The sequence below is a fragment of the Brienomyrus brachyistius genome, chromosome 2 (genome assembly GCF_023856365.1).
Source record: "Brienomyrus brachyistius isolate T26 chromosome 2, BBRACH_0.4, whole genome shotgun sequence".
NCBI lineage: Eukaryota > Metazoa > Chordata > Actinopteri > Osteoglossiformes > Mormyridae > Brienomyrus > Brienomyrus brachyistius.
This window is the reverse complement of record NC_064534.1, coordinates 26,724,375-26,738,394: the sequence shown is the minus strand read 5'-3', so window position 1 is coordinate 26,738,394 and position 14,020 is coordinate 26,724,375. Positions and strand designations below refer to the sequence as shown.

The window sequence follows — 14,020 nt, the reverse complement described above, 5'->3', positions numbered from 1 at the left end:
GTGGGTTTAAATTTGCCAACTAGAAGTTCTTCTGAAATAAATCCTTTTATGAACCTTTGAACATTTTGAAAGTTATGAAAATTTTCCCACAAGTGTCGGTTGTCAGTCTGGATGGAGCAGTCAAATTGTTTGTGATTGAACCATCTGATAAACAAACAAATACACAAACCAATGCATGATAAAAATATGTTAAATTAGCTTGATTAACCGATATTTTCAGGGTTATTTTTTTGTTTTGTAAATTAATTTTTCATATTCTAGGCCATTGTTTCCCTATCCAGTCCTCGTTTGGCAAGGAGCTGGGAGGGAGCAAAAACATGGACTGTCTGGCAGGGAGCTGGGAGGGAGCAAAAACATGGACTGTCTGGCAGGGAGCTGGGAGGGAGCAAAAACATGGACTGTCTGGCAGGGAGCTGGGAGGGAGCAAAAACATGGACTGTCTGGCAGGGAGCTGGGAGCTTAGCTTACTAATGGCACTGAAATGGGGGAAACAGCAAGAAATAAGGATGGAATATGTCCCTTCCCCTGTTACCATGGATAGTGATCAGCATCCAGCCCACCATGCAGGGTTAAGAAACCCAACCTCGTGAATTACATGTACAACCTTTATGGGAAAATGCAGTGTAATTTAAATGTAAGTAACCTCACTAATCACAAAGTTGAGAATAAATTCCTCCCGATTGAAGACAAAGGTCTCAGTGTAGTGCACATGTCTCATATGGAGAGGTTCTGTCTAGACTGACCTTAAGACATTCAGGTATCTGCCAGGTTTGTAATGATCTGAAGTATATGAACATGAGAGGAATCGGCGCATGTCGTAAGCGTCTCCTCAATAAACAGAATGACAGCGGCTGCTACAGTAGGAATCTGGTGTGGGGTAAGGGAGGCAGGGAAGGAGCGAACCAAACACTGAATAAAGGGTAATGTGACAAAGAGACAGTCTGTAGAGAGAGTCTGCCTTATCCCAGTAAATGTTGGGAAGGCTGAAATGATATCAGCCTAAGGCAGTGCAATGGATCTTATTCCAGAAGGGCATGAGAGAATTCAGTCAAACCCTATTGGCTGAATGAAGCGCAGCAGGGTGAATCAGCAGGAAACACATTCAGAGTGACGAGCTCTTGAGATTAGTGACTCACTATGAAGCCAGAAATCAGAGCAGAAATCAGAGAGACTCCACAGTTCAGTTTCCATGTTTAGCTAAAGTTATTTATACTAAGCATGAAAAACTGTTCTGGTTTGCTAGTTTTAACTGGTCTGTAGGTATGTGTGTGTGTGTGTGTGTGTTGGGGGGGGCGGGAGGGTCCAAGGAACTTTCATATGGGCCCGTCAGGGAATCGACCCTGTATCACAATTAAACACCCACCGCAGGGGGAATCGTTAATCACCTTCCTGCCACACTTGCCACTACAGCTGTCCTGAACCGGTCTTTCTTGGTCCAGCTGAACTCTTTCATTGGAAAGTCTGGAGCTGCTCAACAGTATCCAGTTGTTGTAGACCCTCCAAGTCAAGGCCAACGTCTTCAGTGAGGTCTCCAGGCCTCAGCACTATTCAGGAAGGGCACACCATCTTCCATCTCATCTCATTCCTTACAATTCCCAAGTCATTTTGGTTTTATATTCTCTTTCTGTTTTTTCCTTTCCACTTCATTGCGAATGTTCAACAGTGAGGAATTAGTCAGAGGTTATTTAGTGCCAAGTGCGTGTGATTTCCTCCCTGGAGCTGAGCCTAACAATTTCTTTCTTGGAGATGTCAGCAGCATGAGACAGAGTTAAACATGAATTTAATGCAGATCAGTGTGGATGTGACATGAAATAATGCAGTTATTAGTGCTGCCAGAACTACTTTAAACCAGAATTTGAGCTTATATGATTAATATCTTGTTCTGACCTGTGTTGTGATAACTATTTATTTTACCAGGGGCAAATGTTCTACGTAGTCATGAAGTGCCTGCATTGTTATCATAAATTGTGACCACATAACTTTCAGATTCGGTCACATATTAATATTTAATGGTTTGGACAATCATTTCTTTGCTCTTTTATTTCGATCTTCTGTATCAGATTTTCACACTTATATATTATCTAGGTGTAGTGCCTGTTGTCACTGTGTACTTATGTGGACAAGAAAGAGCGATGATCAGTTGTTAGCTCAGATAGTAAGGGCTGTTTGTCCTGGAGACTGGGGTGGAGAGAGTAGTAAAGACAGTTCCCACAGCAAGATGCAGTCATAATGCAGATGATTCATCAAGAAGAATAAATGAGACACTTCCAGGTCACTTCTCTGGAGTCTCAGTTTGGCCTTTTTTTGGTTTCTGGTGGAAGACAGTGGAGGGATATAGTTGGGGCGGGTCATTGCCCCTAAATACATGACTGTCATCAGTGACCGTCCCAGCAGGGACCCCACCTCATTCCCAGAGGACTATGACTTCATGTCTCACATTTTTGCTTGTAAACAGCGCAGGATAGATGGAGAAAGGAAAAAGTAACTGAACACAATGACTTAATTCCCAATTGAAACATTGCACAATTCTGACAGTGTTTTATGAATTTGTCTTTTATTTCCTCACTCAGTAAATGGTTTTGTATCTACAAAGAAATGTGTATATAATTATGTCAAAGAAATCCAAGGAAGAAAATAGATTACATAATCACACCATTTTATAGAAACAAATGTTCTTAGACAAACAAATGTTCATGTTCTTGCTCAGTGATAAATTGAGGGCGGTGTGTGTATCAACATTTTGATGGTGAATTGTAAGTATTATATTTATCTTTGTCACTGATAAGCAGGCAGTATGTTGACTGTTTCTTTAAATGGTAATTAGGAAATTGGCACTGAGTGCTGGTTGGGCATCCCACCATCTGTTTTACTGCTATAAAGAGGGAAATTCAGTCTCACCATTAAAAAAAATTACAATATCTCTGTTAGTGTGAATTTTCACAGTTAGATTAGAATCCCCTGTATTTGCCCTGCTCTTCCTAGGATACGGTTCATGATCACTGCTGTCCTGTACTGGATAAGCAGGTATGGAAGAAGGTTGAATGTTTTGCAAAATAAGAGTCACTTCTAAACACAGTCCATTCTGTGTGTTGTTGTATTTTTATTAATTCATCATTGTAAAAGCCCCATCACATGTTGATAACACCATAATACTGAAGCAAGTTATTAAAAGCCATCACCATACATTAAAGCTTCAAGTTATTAATCACTGTCTTAGTGAAAGTTAAAATGGAATTTTTCACATGTAACTCAGCCTTTGGCAGGTCTGCGTGTGCCAGCTTGTTGAGGATAGCGAAACATGATGAGTATTTGCAGAGGGAATGACTGAACCGACAGGTGTCTGGATGCCGGGGGGACGCTGGCAGGGGAAGGCAGCTGTGTTTAAAGAGCTTTTAAATATTGTAGCTCTTCGTGCTCATTGCTAAATAAACAGAGGCCTAGTTAGACATTCTGTTCCATGCCACTGTGCTGGGACTATGTGAAAAGAAACCAACGAGTTAGAGAACATGCATTTGATTTGCCTTCCTGTTAAGGCATTGCCTGGGTTTCCTGCAGAACCTCGTTAGCAGTCTCTTTTATTGCCACTGAAACTCTTAAAACCTGCTGCAGAAGGAGGGGCGTAGCGATCTGCCAGGTTAAGGTCAGGATTGTGCAACAGCTGTTAAGTACTGTGGTTGCTGGGTAGTGAGCAAGGAGAATTTCACAAAATAGGTGTTTTATATAACTGTGCACTGCGTTTTTGCTTTTTCTATAGGTTTATACAGTTATTAAGGTCCTTCTATGTATACAACTGGACACCTGGAACTAATAGTCAAAAATGTCCCAGAAGCTTGTTTGACATCTATTTGCCATTGACAGAGATATGGGAATTAGCTGCAGAGCTCATGATGACCGCAGCTTCCTGACCAGGGTGACCTCTCATTACCACGTGTCCGGTTTTGACCGCTTTTGGGACCCGGCATGTCCTTCTCAGCAGGACTGTCGGAGAACAGAGCTGCTTTTGTGAGGAGCAGCAGGTCCTGCAAGCTTGTCTTAGTTTGGCCGATAAGCATTTGCAACCCCACTGAACAAGATAAGCTTCAAAAACAAAATCCGAAAAGGCTATCTTTTTTTCTCTTTCTTTTCTTTTTTTCTCAAAATCTTTCAAGACTTGAAAAAAAGAGCCATAGTCTGACGCTGTAAAGCGGGAGTGGGGGTGGGGGGGGGGGGGGGGGTTGGACTATTGCATGGAACATAATTGGATTAATCTGTAATATGTTTTCATGGGGCCCAAAACCTCTAGCGGCAGCGTTGCTTGTAGATCCTACTCTTTTTTATCTATAAGCCTGAAAACATTTCAGTTGTTCCATGGTCAGAGCAGCTTGTTTGACTTAACACTTTTCTGCCATATTGGGCAGGAAATGATTAAAGAAACTTATGAGTTTAAAAGTGGAGACCTGACGTTTTTGTTGCAGCTGTCTGTTGCAGTGCATGCGGACTGACCTTGACTGGCAGAGACATTTTAAAAGCGACTGTGTCCATCTGAGAGGCTGTTGCTGAATCATGTCTAAGCATGTGGGAGGGGGGAGGGACACAGGCCCACTAAAGCATGCTGTTTGTTAGCTTGTAAGCAGTAATGTGGCAGTAGTGCTGTGGTAAGATCCTCCTTCTGAAAGCAGCGCTTTGTTTACATCGTAGTGGTTCGGTGCTACCAGCTTAGCTTGTCGGTGGCAGACGTGACAGGACATCCTTATAATGACAGCTGGCGGCTGCCGGATGGAGGGTGTTCCCAGACCCAGACGGAGGTTGGGGCGAGTTGGGGGATTTCTGCTAGTTTGGAAGGAAGTGAGTTTGGAAGCTCTCCAGCTAGGGCTGTGAGAGTAGTGTGTGTGCTGGTGTGTCAGTGCTGATTCAGAACTCTTGCAGCTAATGCTTGCCCTTATGCAAGAAGTTTCACACCCCCATCATCTTCTTAACCTCTCTCTCTCTTTCTCTCTCTCTCTCTCTCTCTCTCTCTCTCTCTCTCTCTCTCACTCAGATATACTTCTGGAGCTCCCTCGGTAAGATGTAGTGCTGTGAGCAGACGTAAGGCACACTGGTGTAGAGACTCGCACTTACGGTGCGCGGAGAGCCAGCGGAGAGCAAGGTCAGAGCTGAGAGGACGGAGCCAGCGGAAGCTATTCGAGAAGGATCACAGCCGCTGGACCCTTCTTCTCAGTTGGGCTTCTTTCTACATTGAATTTGAAAACCTTCATATTTTGGATTATAAAGAAACCAGACTCCAGGACTTCGAGAAGCTTCAGAACTTTCAGGACACACCTGCACCATGTGTCATGTGATTGTGACATGTCGCTCCATGCTCTGGACTCTTCTCAGCATCATGGTCGCCTTCACTGAGCTCATTGCCTTCATGAGCAACGACTGGCTGGTGGGTACCACCGCTGGATCAACCGTCGACATTGGATCATACGGGTCCCCGGACCCTTACAGGCCCACGCTGGGACTCTATGGGCGCTGTCTACAGTTGTCAAGAGGGGTCCAGTGCGGCCCATATGCCACACACTTTGGGGAGATCGCCAGCGGCTTCTGGCAGGCCACTTCCATCTTCCTGGCAGTGGGTATTCTGCTGCTGTGCACTGTAGCCATCATGTCCATCTTCACCTTGTGCTTCCAGAGCATCATGAAGAAGAGCATCTTCAATGTCTGTGGTCTCCTGCAAGGCATTGCAGGTGAGAATGCCTCTATGTACAATACACTTCGTGACACAGTCGTTACAGGAGTAGTTCTGTGTCTAGCATACCTGTATTAGCAGCATTTATTTCTCAGACAAAGAAAAAAATTGCTGTTTCATAAAGTTATATATTATTTGTAGCCCAGAATGTGTAATGAAGAGTTTAATTGCGTTTTATTTCTATAGCACCCTTCTCAGTATAGTTTCCTCCAAACACACAAAGACTATCATGGTGAAATGCTTGTTTCATTTTACTGTTTAGGTCGTGGATTTGCCAGCTTGTTCCTATGCTCCATATCAGCATGAATAATTAACGCTGGTGTAAACAAGGTGCTCTAGTGAAGTTCACATGGGACGGGGAGTAGGGAACGTGCTAGCAACAGCAGGTTTATTTGCTGAGATCCAAAAAAAGTCCATTTACAGGTCCTGCATTTAGTGTTGGCCCTTTTAAATCACAAATGTAGGAGTAGTTCTTGAATCCCATCTTGTTTTGTCTCATTCCACAATTCTGAGCGCCAGAAGTTAGCCCTGTCTCTACCTCATGAAGCTTACATAACAATGCACCCAACGAAGCTTCACCCATCTCTGTTAAATAAGATTTTCTCATTTGGCAACCTTTTTCAACTTTGGATTCTAATAAAACAAGACAAGGTGGGCAGTTGGCCTTGTTTTCTTGAGGAAAAAGCTAAAATTTATCACCTGAAATGGGACTGAGATAAATAAATAGGGAAAAAGAATGAGGGATCGTACAACATTACAACTGTCTGGTAGGGAACTTTTTGAGTGGCAGGCATGTTTACTTCCAACAGTTTTTGTATTTGCATGAAACTGATGATTTGTTAGCGTAGTGTTTCTCAGCCGGGTCTTCAGGGACCCCAAGACAGTCCAGGTTTTTGCTCTCTCTCTCAGCTCTCTGCCAGACAGTCCACATTTTTCTCCCTCTCTGGGAGCTGGGAGGGAGCAAAATGTGGACTGTCTGGCGGTCAGCGAGGATTGGTTTGAGAAACACCGTATTAGCAGACACATATCAAAAGTGGCAATTAAAGGTTACATGTCTTTTTCTATTTGTATGGATATTGATGAAATATTGGGTTAAATTGATTTAGCATTTTTCTAAAAGGCAAATGTACTTACTTGAGATGTAAAATGACACCTTTATGGTTTTAGGTCCAGTGCTATAATGACCGCACTGCATACCTGTTTGGACAAGATTGGATTGGCGTAGCATGCTGTCAGGTCATGCCTCTTCATCAGTGCCGCTTTAAACGGGGAAATACAGCAGTGCTTCACTGCATGTGCAGATGCTTGCGTTAGTTATCAGAAGTTACTATGCAGCACGAAGTGGTATAATGTGAGATTAGGTCTGTCTGCAATTTAAATGCACGTCATTTCTGACGGTCAGCATTTGCCAGTGAGTGATAATGCGCTGGTCTGCGGGATGGAGCGCCGCGGGCAGCCGAATTGTTAGAGGAAGTGGTGTGGGGGAGGGGAAGGTCATCAGTTAATGACTGATGTCACTAAATAGCAACCCTGAAAATTCAATTTAAGCAATTGACTTGTTGAACTTTGACTTTGCACAGGAGCTCATAGACAAAGCAATGGCTGTATTCAGGGCTGGGGGGAGATTATCTGCAGTGAAAGGGATTATTGAATGGGAAGGATGCAACATTTTTTGCTTTGTTCTCAGTCATCTAGAGGTTTGTTCAAATCAAAATTTGTAAGATGGACACTTTTTTGTGAATCATGGGAAGTATTGCAGGGTAGATTACACTCATTATCATGGCCGTGCATATAGTTTTGAGCTGTAAGGTTTCGGAACACCTGAAATATTTGCATTAAAGACTTTTCAGTCCATCTGTGAAATTGTTCCGAAAAGCAGCTGCCGAGTTTGAGACTATATGGGCACAAGATGTGAAATTTACACCATGTCACTTTAATATAAAGTTAAATTAATATAGGTACAGAAACAGCTTGTGGTACAAAGATGTTTTTATGAAGAAATGAATAGTTTCCCATCAAGTGGAAAGTTCTCTGTTTATTTTTCTTCTATTGCATTGTTCTCACCTCCTGCCTGCTGCAGCCGTCAGGCTGGAGCCTCCAGACATTCCAGGCCTGTGCAGTGACCAAACTCCCAGCCCAGAGGCAAAAGAGGCACAAAGGTCTCCTGCAGTAGGCTGGCACCTTGCCAATCAGAGCACAACCTAACATGCTGGAAAAACCCAGCATCAGGAGGCACATGCTAATGGCTACATTTCACTCACATCCACCCCTTTTCCACCAATGGGGTGTGAGCAACTATAAGCTTGTGGGGTAAACAGATTTTTTTATAATCATTAAGGATTGACAATTCTATATATCATTAATAAGCACTAAATCAGGCAGTCTCCATAGTTAGAGTACCACGTGAATGAAGAAAGTTTTCTGTCGATCAACAGCGAGTTTTAACATTCAGAAAATTTGTGGTGTTTTAAGTATCCATTTTGACAGTAATTGCATTACTATTTTCTTCTCCACTTCCATCACAGATGGTGTATGCCTCCCAAATTGCATAACAGGATGCCTTTCACAGATGTGTCAGTCTTCCCTCTAGAACATTCCTTCAACATTTTTTTCCAGTTTTTTATGAGGAACAATGATTAAGGTGAAGTTGGCATGGAAGACTAGGGAAGGTGTGAACGATAGCAAATATTTCTTGACTGTGTTGTCTGTGCATTGGTTTGAGATGTAGTACAAAACCAATAACCAACACCAACTGTCTCCAAATGTCAGCCACCTTCTGTCAGTCATGGTCATGTCTATCCACTTCAAAACCTCTGGGAGATTTTGGAATGACACACGAGTATGTGTTTTCCAACAGCATCAGCAAAACACCAGAAGATGGAATTTCTTGTTAAAGAATTTTGCTGCAGTGCCTTCAGTAGAGATCTGAAGACTTGCAAACACTGCGCCATGGTGCATTGAGACTGCTTTGATGTTTTTGGTGGAGTTTTCATTTAAGGTATGAAGGCATTTTGTGTATTTTACAACAGCGACAACTAGTCCTCATAGTGAAGGGCAGGATTACCGAATGGAATCTTGGTAAATCCAGGATCATCTTTAAACAAAATGCTTTAATATTTCACCCCATGCAGTCTTACTGACGCTCTTACTAAAGGTAAAGCTTCACGGACTGTTTTATCCAGTATCTATAATACCCAGACATTTTCTCTGTCTCATTCATTAAGGTACCTTTGTGACAAATGAAACCAAGAACCGAATCAAAATAAGAGGGTAGCTTTAAATGCTATTTCAATTATAAAGCACGGTACTGAAACACAAGGTGCTGTTTACTTTCCTCCTGGTGGTGATCTGCATTGGAGCCATAGTCCATGTGAGAGCCTGACTGCCTCTATCATCTTTCTAATTGAGTGGCTCCATATAACTCTGGTGTCCCCCTGGGGAGTCTACGTCTGTCTGCAGTCTCCACCTAACACTGCTGCCCTCCTCCGCTCTGGTCTTCTGTACCACCATTGACCCCCTCACTGCCAGAATCAAAGGCACTGTTTATACTGTTTATACCCACTACTGATTCCACTGCGCTAACTGCCTTTACACTTACAACAGCCACCTTCAATTATGCAGAAGCTTCTTTCCAATATATCCTTTTTAATAAGTAAAGAATAACAGTTTTTCTCTGCTCTACATCCAGTTTGGATGTTTGACAGTAGGTCAACTACTCCTTTTAATTTATCTGACATTGTTTTTTTAAATTTTTTTTTTTTTTTTTTTTTTTTATCTTAACAATGAATTAAAGTGGCAGATTTCTATATCCAACAGAGTCAGAATCACCTATATATCTCTTGGGTACATTTATCAGAGATTACATTGTACCCAGGGAATTGTTATATACTTTGGCACGATGCAGAATAGAGATCTAGACACAGGCACATAGTGCTTGAACTTCCCTAATATACTTGTCCAAACTGAAGCAGACCAGTTCAAGAAGAAAAACTGCTTTTTTGGGTTATTAGATTTTATAATAAGAGCCACTTTAATAAGAGGACTATGAGTGAAACTGATGACTGATCCTCTGCCCAGACAAGTAATGATTTCAGATTTGGCCCAAGAACATATTTAAAATGACCAGCCACAGCACAATTCTGCCACTTCTTCGCTTCTTCAGTGCTCCACAAACTCAGCCCCTCTGACGAATTGTAAGACGCCCCTGCCCTCCACGGGTTAACAGCAACAATCTGGAAGTCAAGCCCAAAAACACGTGGAAGGAATTTGTGACCTAGATCTTATTTCCGCTTTTTCTAATATGGCTCTGGACGGACTTGATGGGATCGGGGGCTGGTAGGACGTCACTCTGCTGTCCTACTACTGGGCTGTGTTCATCTCCCTGGGGACAGAATCAGCGTCGGCTGGGCCCAGTCTGGGAGACTGCAAGGACTAAGTTGACCTGGGTTTCCCTGTTTCCTTTATGTCATCAAGTCAGTTTCCGCAAGAGTTCCCCCACAGGCTCACTAGCAGGCTGATGACTAACACAGAAATCATTTTCTCACTTGTGTTAACCAGAACTTTACTGTCATGTAGTTACAAAGGGTGGTAGATCACTAGAAATGTCCGCTTGCCCACCCCCCAACCAATCATTATTTTTAGAAATGGAAGATGGTGATATTTCCCATCCCTAGAGGAGGTGTATTATATTCATTTTCTTAGCAGGCAAACTTGTCCATTGACCTGCGTTTTAATATTTTTCCCACATTTCCGTTGGTGCTGCCAGTTTTATTGACTGTGGATGGCAAACACATTATCTGAAAAGTGGCTTTTTGCAAGTCCCTCTGTACTCAAAACACCCGTCACATTGTCAGTTATGTGACCTTTTAACTTCTGAGTAGGATGTTGTACTTGTACAGACTGTTTGCATGTCAGGCTTCTCACGTTACTCATAGAGCCTGGAGAAAGCAAAAGACTTTTATGATTTTACTTATGCGGTGCTGCTGTCAAGCGATTCAAAGGCAAGCAGTTCAAACATTATGCAATATAATGTTATAGAATGTATATAAAATTTTATTACATGTAATGTGAATGCTAAATTATGTGATGATATTTATGTAAAAAATAGCCCCTGAATCTGTTGCGCTTATCCAGCTTAATCTCTGCACTCCAAATTCAGGAATATTGCTGTGAGGCATTATTTTTACAGTGTTATCATTAGCCAAACACAGGTGTCTCCACATGGATAAGACCATCACTGTGGCTGTAGATCTATGGAAAAATGTTTTCCTTTGCGTAGGAATGCTCCAGGACGTCTGCAGATTTCAGGCTACTCGCGGGTGCAGGAAGCCAAATCTCTGAAGGTCTTTAGGCCCAAATCAACAGGATATTAATCCAGCTGTCATTGCAAGATGCAATATTTTGATCTGAGGAAATTACTTTTTTCCTGGATAAAGAAAGGGTTTTGTCTTGTTTCTCTTTGGTCTTAATTAAAGGTTATCTTTCACCAGTTTACTTTGGTAACTATCCTGAGAGTCTTCTGGGCAGCAGACAATAGCCTTGTAAAGTAATCGTACATGTGCTTCCCTACATAGCAGATTGCCTTACATAGGTGCTTGCTCAAGTTTCATAGTCTTTATGTGGTTAGTTCCACATAGTTATATCAAGATGTTTCCTGTTGATATATCTTTTTCAATATATATCTTTCCTTCAATGTAAATTCAAACATTAACTATTTTCCGGAATTCAATACTCTGGATTTAGCATGTCAGCTGAATGGCAACGCGGAACATGCTCAGATGTGACGTACTTACGCCACAATCCGTAAGTCTGATGTTGTGCTCCTACAAAGGTCTCATATTCTTATAAAAAATGTATCATACTTATAATCATTTAGAGTCATTCATACACCATCTTTTCCCCATAATACCAAGGTGAAATGTTTATATATGACTAAAGGATTTTAAAGGATGTTTCTCAGATTATTCTTTATTATGCTATATATTCTTCTGAAAGAATGGTTTATCAGACAGATTGTGAGTCTTATAAACAAGGGGGGAACAAAAAATCACATTGTAACAACAACAACCGCATATGAGTTTGTCACGGGTATGAAGAGGAAGTACATGTCTGACCGGAGCATTTTCTCCTTCTTCCCAAGGTCTCTTCTTGATATTGGGCCTGATGCTGTACCCCGCTGGCTGGGGCTCCAAAAAGGCCCAGGATTACTGCGGAGCAGATGCCTCCCCGTATAAAGTGGGCCTGTGCTCTCTGGGCTGGGCCTTCTACACGGCCATCGGTGGCACGGTGCTCACCTTCCTCTGCGCCGTCTTCTCCGCTCAGGCTGAGATCGCCACCTCCAGCGACAAGGTGCAGGAGGAGATAGAGGAAGGCAAGAGTCTCATCTGCCTCCTTTAGACAAGAGGATCAGACCTGGCCTTCAGAAAAGAAAGCCACCAAAGTATCAAGACATTAGTGCCACTAAGAGTACAGCCTTCAACCACTCTAACCACTATTTTTGGCTCTATTTTTTTATTTCCCAATTCTAATCTTTCAATAACCTGTCTACAGTATAAGGAAGAGTTACTCTGCCATCAAGTGATTGTAAATAACCTTGTATATACTGTACAGAACCTCAAAGAAAATGTGAAATGTATTTTTGTCAACCTTGAAAATCACTAGATTTACCAAAGGTTGCTTCATTTTGTATAGATAGTTAGGTTGACCCCCATTATTATGTTACCGTAGCTACACAACTGAGCATGGCTTTTAAAATCAGCATGCAGATGGACAAGAATTGGAAGACGCATAACTGACTAAATAGCTGATGCCCTTTTCAATAGATGAAGACCTCACAAGGATAAAGCAAATGTTCACTGGTGATGTTCATCCAGCATTCAAGTCAACTTAAGGATTTATTCACGGGGGAAATTACTGTGGATTTCTCTCTGTTGGCTTACATTTGTGAGAGACATGACAGTAAAAGGAGCCATTTAGCTATCTCAAGACTTGCTGGAAATATCGCACACAAGAAGGAAGGGATTGTACTAAACCGCAATGCCGACAAATCCCCTCTGGCATTCCTTTCTTATCCTTTTTATGTTTGTTTTAGGCTTTTTTTTACTCACTAGCTCACTGCCAAAAATGAAAAAGGGGGAAGAGACAGGTTTGGCCGCCATTTCTCTTCCCCCTCCATCTTTAAAGAAATGTGTCAGGGAAAGAAATTCACAGACTGGTACCAAAAGTGTCCTTTGCAAGGGGGAAGCACTCCTCTGCCAAAAAAGGAGGTTCTACCTGCTTGGAGAACATCCTTCAAGATCCTTTAGCACGCTCAGTGTTCCTAATAAGGTCTTACATCAGCAACTGTATTTTTAAGCTTGAACATCTCCCACAACTGATAATACTGCTTAGTGCATGTCCATAGACCAGGGGTGTCCAATCTTATCAGCAAAGGGCCGGTGTGTGTGTGGGTGTTTGGGATAACCTGTAGGTCAGCTGTTCAAACCCTGGTGTGAGGACTCTTCAGCCAATCAATCCTCTAATTAGTAATCTAATTAGGCAGCGAAAATCCACATACACACCAGCCCTTTGCAGATAAGATTGCCCACCCCTGGTGTAGACACCTAAAATGACAAACCAAAAAGCATTACAAAAGATTTAAAAATATATGGTACTAATTTGTACCCATAGTAGAAAGGGGAATATTGCAGAAGACTGTATTCAAATGACATTGTCTTCATAGATCTGCTGTAAGAATGTAATTTTGACTTAACTCATTATTTAAGGTTCAAGTATGTACAATAACATGAGTTACTAGGTGCATCACAATTAACACTGAAACTAAAGATATAGACACAATGAAACAATGGTGAAATACTAACAATTATTAAGCAATTGCAAGATATGCTAATACAAGGTTCAGATCCTGAATTTTTTGTTTTGAAGGTACCAGCTAATGTAGTAAATGACTTGTGCAGAAATGTGATCCTTGTTTCTGTTTCCCTGATATTTCGTAATTTTTATTGTAAGTAGCTAACAAGTTGGCTCACAGTAATTTTAGCTTGTATAGCTAACCTTAGCTAGTTCATTACCCAGCCTGTTATTGGACAGAACATTACGTGGTTTGATTACCTTCTGAGCACATGCCCATATGCTTTACCTTTTCAAACACTGCGTTCATTAACGGCTTATTGTGATGCATATTTCCAGCGTCTGTTTTCATTTTTCGGAAAGGCAATTCTTCAGTATATTTACACAGTTTTAGGTTATCATGTCATGCTCTACAAAATGTGGCTCTAGCCTAAACAATAAAATTATTATTTTAAACAATTA

At 41.8% G+C, this 14,020-nt stretch overlaps 1 protein-coding gene across 3 annotated transcripts in view; it reads left to right on the top strand.

Annotated features, from left to right (window-relative positions):
- lhfpl2b (LHFPL tetraspan subfamily member 2b) overlaps positions 1–14,020 on the top strand; it is a 42,907-nt gene extending 28,887 nt beyond the window's left edge. The window contains exons 1-3 of one of the 3 annotated variants that reach the window (XM_048984311.1): positions 4,734–4,824; positions 5,018–5,708; positions 11,850–14,020. In XM_048984311.1, coding sequence (XP_048840268.1) covers positions 5,306–5,708; positions 11,850–12,106 — 660 coding nt within the window. In that variant the 5' untranslated portion in view covers positions 4,734–4,824; positions 5,018–5,305 and the 3' untranslated portion in view covers positions 12,107–14,020. Of the gene's footprint in view, positions 1–4,733; positions 4,825–5,017; positions 5,709–11,849 lie in introns of those variants that run through there. The other 2 variants (XM_048984319.1, XM_048984304.1) reach the window with 2 other exon arrangements.